At 48.7% G+C, this 2,039-nt stretch overlaps 1 protein-coding gene across 1 annotated transcript in view; it reads right to left on the bottom strand.

The window, feature by feature from the left end:
* The window catches only part of INPP5D (inositol polyphosphate-5-phosphatase, 145kDa), a 141,387-nt gene that overhangs the window by 23,291 nt on the left and 116,057 nt on the right, over nt 1–2,039 (bottom strand). Inside the window, 1 exon segment of the mRNA XM_010841232.1 lies at nt 1–90. Coding sequence (XP_010839534.1) covers nt 1–90 — 90 coding nt within the window.

Here is a 2,039-nt window from a genome sequence, read left to right as displayed (position 1 = left end):
CGTTCTTGGAGACAAACTGGGAGGTGACTCCTGCCTCAAATGTGGCAAAAACAGGGCTGTGGTCACTGGTCATGATGTCACTGGTGCTACCTGCAGGGGAGGGAAGGAATTTCTGAGCAGGGGAAGAGGGATCCTTCTGGTCAAGCCAAGGATGGCCAACGCATAGCAGAAATCAACTGATGCGTATGGAAGCCACCACAAGTTTGATGGTTTCGTATGACTGCTCCATTACCTTCCACAACCATGCCTGAAAGTCTCCGTGAAAGCCTGTGACCCTCTCCTCCGTGGCTAAATATACCCGTAATAGTTTTTTTTTTTTCCCTAAAGACTTGTTGAGTTTTAAAATATATAGATTGTTGTGTGTGTGAACTGTGGGGTTTTTTCTGGTCTAAGCACTTTGCTGCCTTGATGAGGAGCTCACGGCACAGAGTGGGATGGGGATCTCATCACTGTCCCCCAACCCACAATGCCTCTGGAGAGCACGGAGGTGATGGAAGTGTAGAAACAGTACAGAGGATTCTTTTAAGGAGCCTGGCACTCAGATGAGAAGGGAAGGCAGCGGAGCATGTTTAGAGGGGATAACAGAAAGAGCAGAGGGTCTAGAAGTCTAGAGTTCCAAGTGCATGTGATAGAGTTACATGGAGATGTTTGGCTGAATACTCAGGGCTGGAGATTTTATCTTCTGCTCTGGAGTCACGATGTTAGGTGGTAGCAGAAGCCACAAGGATGTCTGAGCTTCAGAGGGAAGACATGAAGGCTGAGAAGAGATGAGGATGACAGGCCAGTGATGGGGCAAGGCCAGCATTACCGGGCAAAAGGACACGCAGCACAGGAGAAAACAACGAGCCGAGATATACTCTTCTCAGTAAAGCATTTACAAATCAGCAGAAAAAGAAAAAGAGATTAATATACCACCCCTCCAACAACCAAAGGGAATGGGCAGAAAATTCAAGAGAAATATAATAGACTGTCCAATAAACAAGGGAAAAAAAGCTCACTGGCAAACAACCATCAGAAAGACAACTTTTGAGAACTTCCCTGGAGGTACGGTGGATAGGCATCTACCTGCCAATGCAGGGTACACGGGTTCGATCCCTGGTCCGGGAAGATGCCACATGCCTCAGGCAACTAAAGGCCAAGAGCCACAACTACCGGGCCCCTGTGCCACAACTCCTGAAGCCCGTGCACCAAGAGCCAGTGTGCCACGGCAAGAGAAGCCACTGGAATGAGACGCCCAAGGATGGCAACAAAGACTAGCTTCTTCACACAGCAACCAGAGAAAGCCCGTGCATGGCAACCAAGACCCAGGACAGCCAAATAGAAATTAAAAAAATAAATACATAGAGAAATCATTTTTCTTTCCCAAAAAGACAACTTGAAACAACAAGGAGATGGATGGAGAAAGAGAAGCAAGGAGAAGCAAGATGGTGGGGAGACTGGGACTAGGGGAGAAGGAGGGCATGCAACAAAGGGCTCGAGTGAGAAGCTTAGCTAGGCCAGGAGGAGGGCACCCCGTTATACTGAGACAGAATGGAAGAGGGAGGTGGCACCCCATCTAAACACGCTTGGCCATTGGCAGGAAGAAGTCAGTGAGGGTCCCGTGTTGTGTGAAGCAGGAGATGAGGGAAGGGGGGCAGTCAGGCCAAGTGTGGGGCCACAGATTTGTAGTGGAAACAGAAGAGCAGCTAAAGGGTGGACAAGCAGGTTTTTTAATTGTTCTTTAAAATATTTTAGATAAGGGGGACTTCCCTGGTGATTCAGTGCCTGAGACTCTGAGCTTGCAATTCTGGGAGCCCAGGTTAGATCCTAGGTCAGGGAACTAGATTCCACAGGCTGAAACTAAAAGTCCGGCACACAGCAACCACATCAGAGAGCCTGTGTGTTGCAACTAAGACCCAGCACAAATAAATAAATATTAAAACATAGTTTAGATGTGTGCTGAGCATGACAGCATTAGCACTAGGGCAACTGCGTGAAACCTGGGAGGTGGCCTCCCTGTGACTGTGTGCCCTGTGGGTCCCGCCTGCCTCGGTCATTCT

Source organism: Bison bison, unplaced genomic scaffold (genome assembly GCF_000754665.1).
Source record: "Bison bison bison isolate TAMUID 2011002044 unplaced genomic scaffold, Bison_UMD1.0 scf7180017864158, whole genome shotgun sequence".
Classification (NCBI taxonomy): domain Eukaryota; kingdom Metazoa; phylum Chordata; class Mammalia; order Artiodactyla; family Bovidae; genus Bison; species Bison bison.
This window is presented reverse-complemented; position numbering and strand designations above follow the sequence as displayed.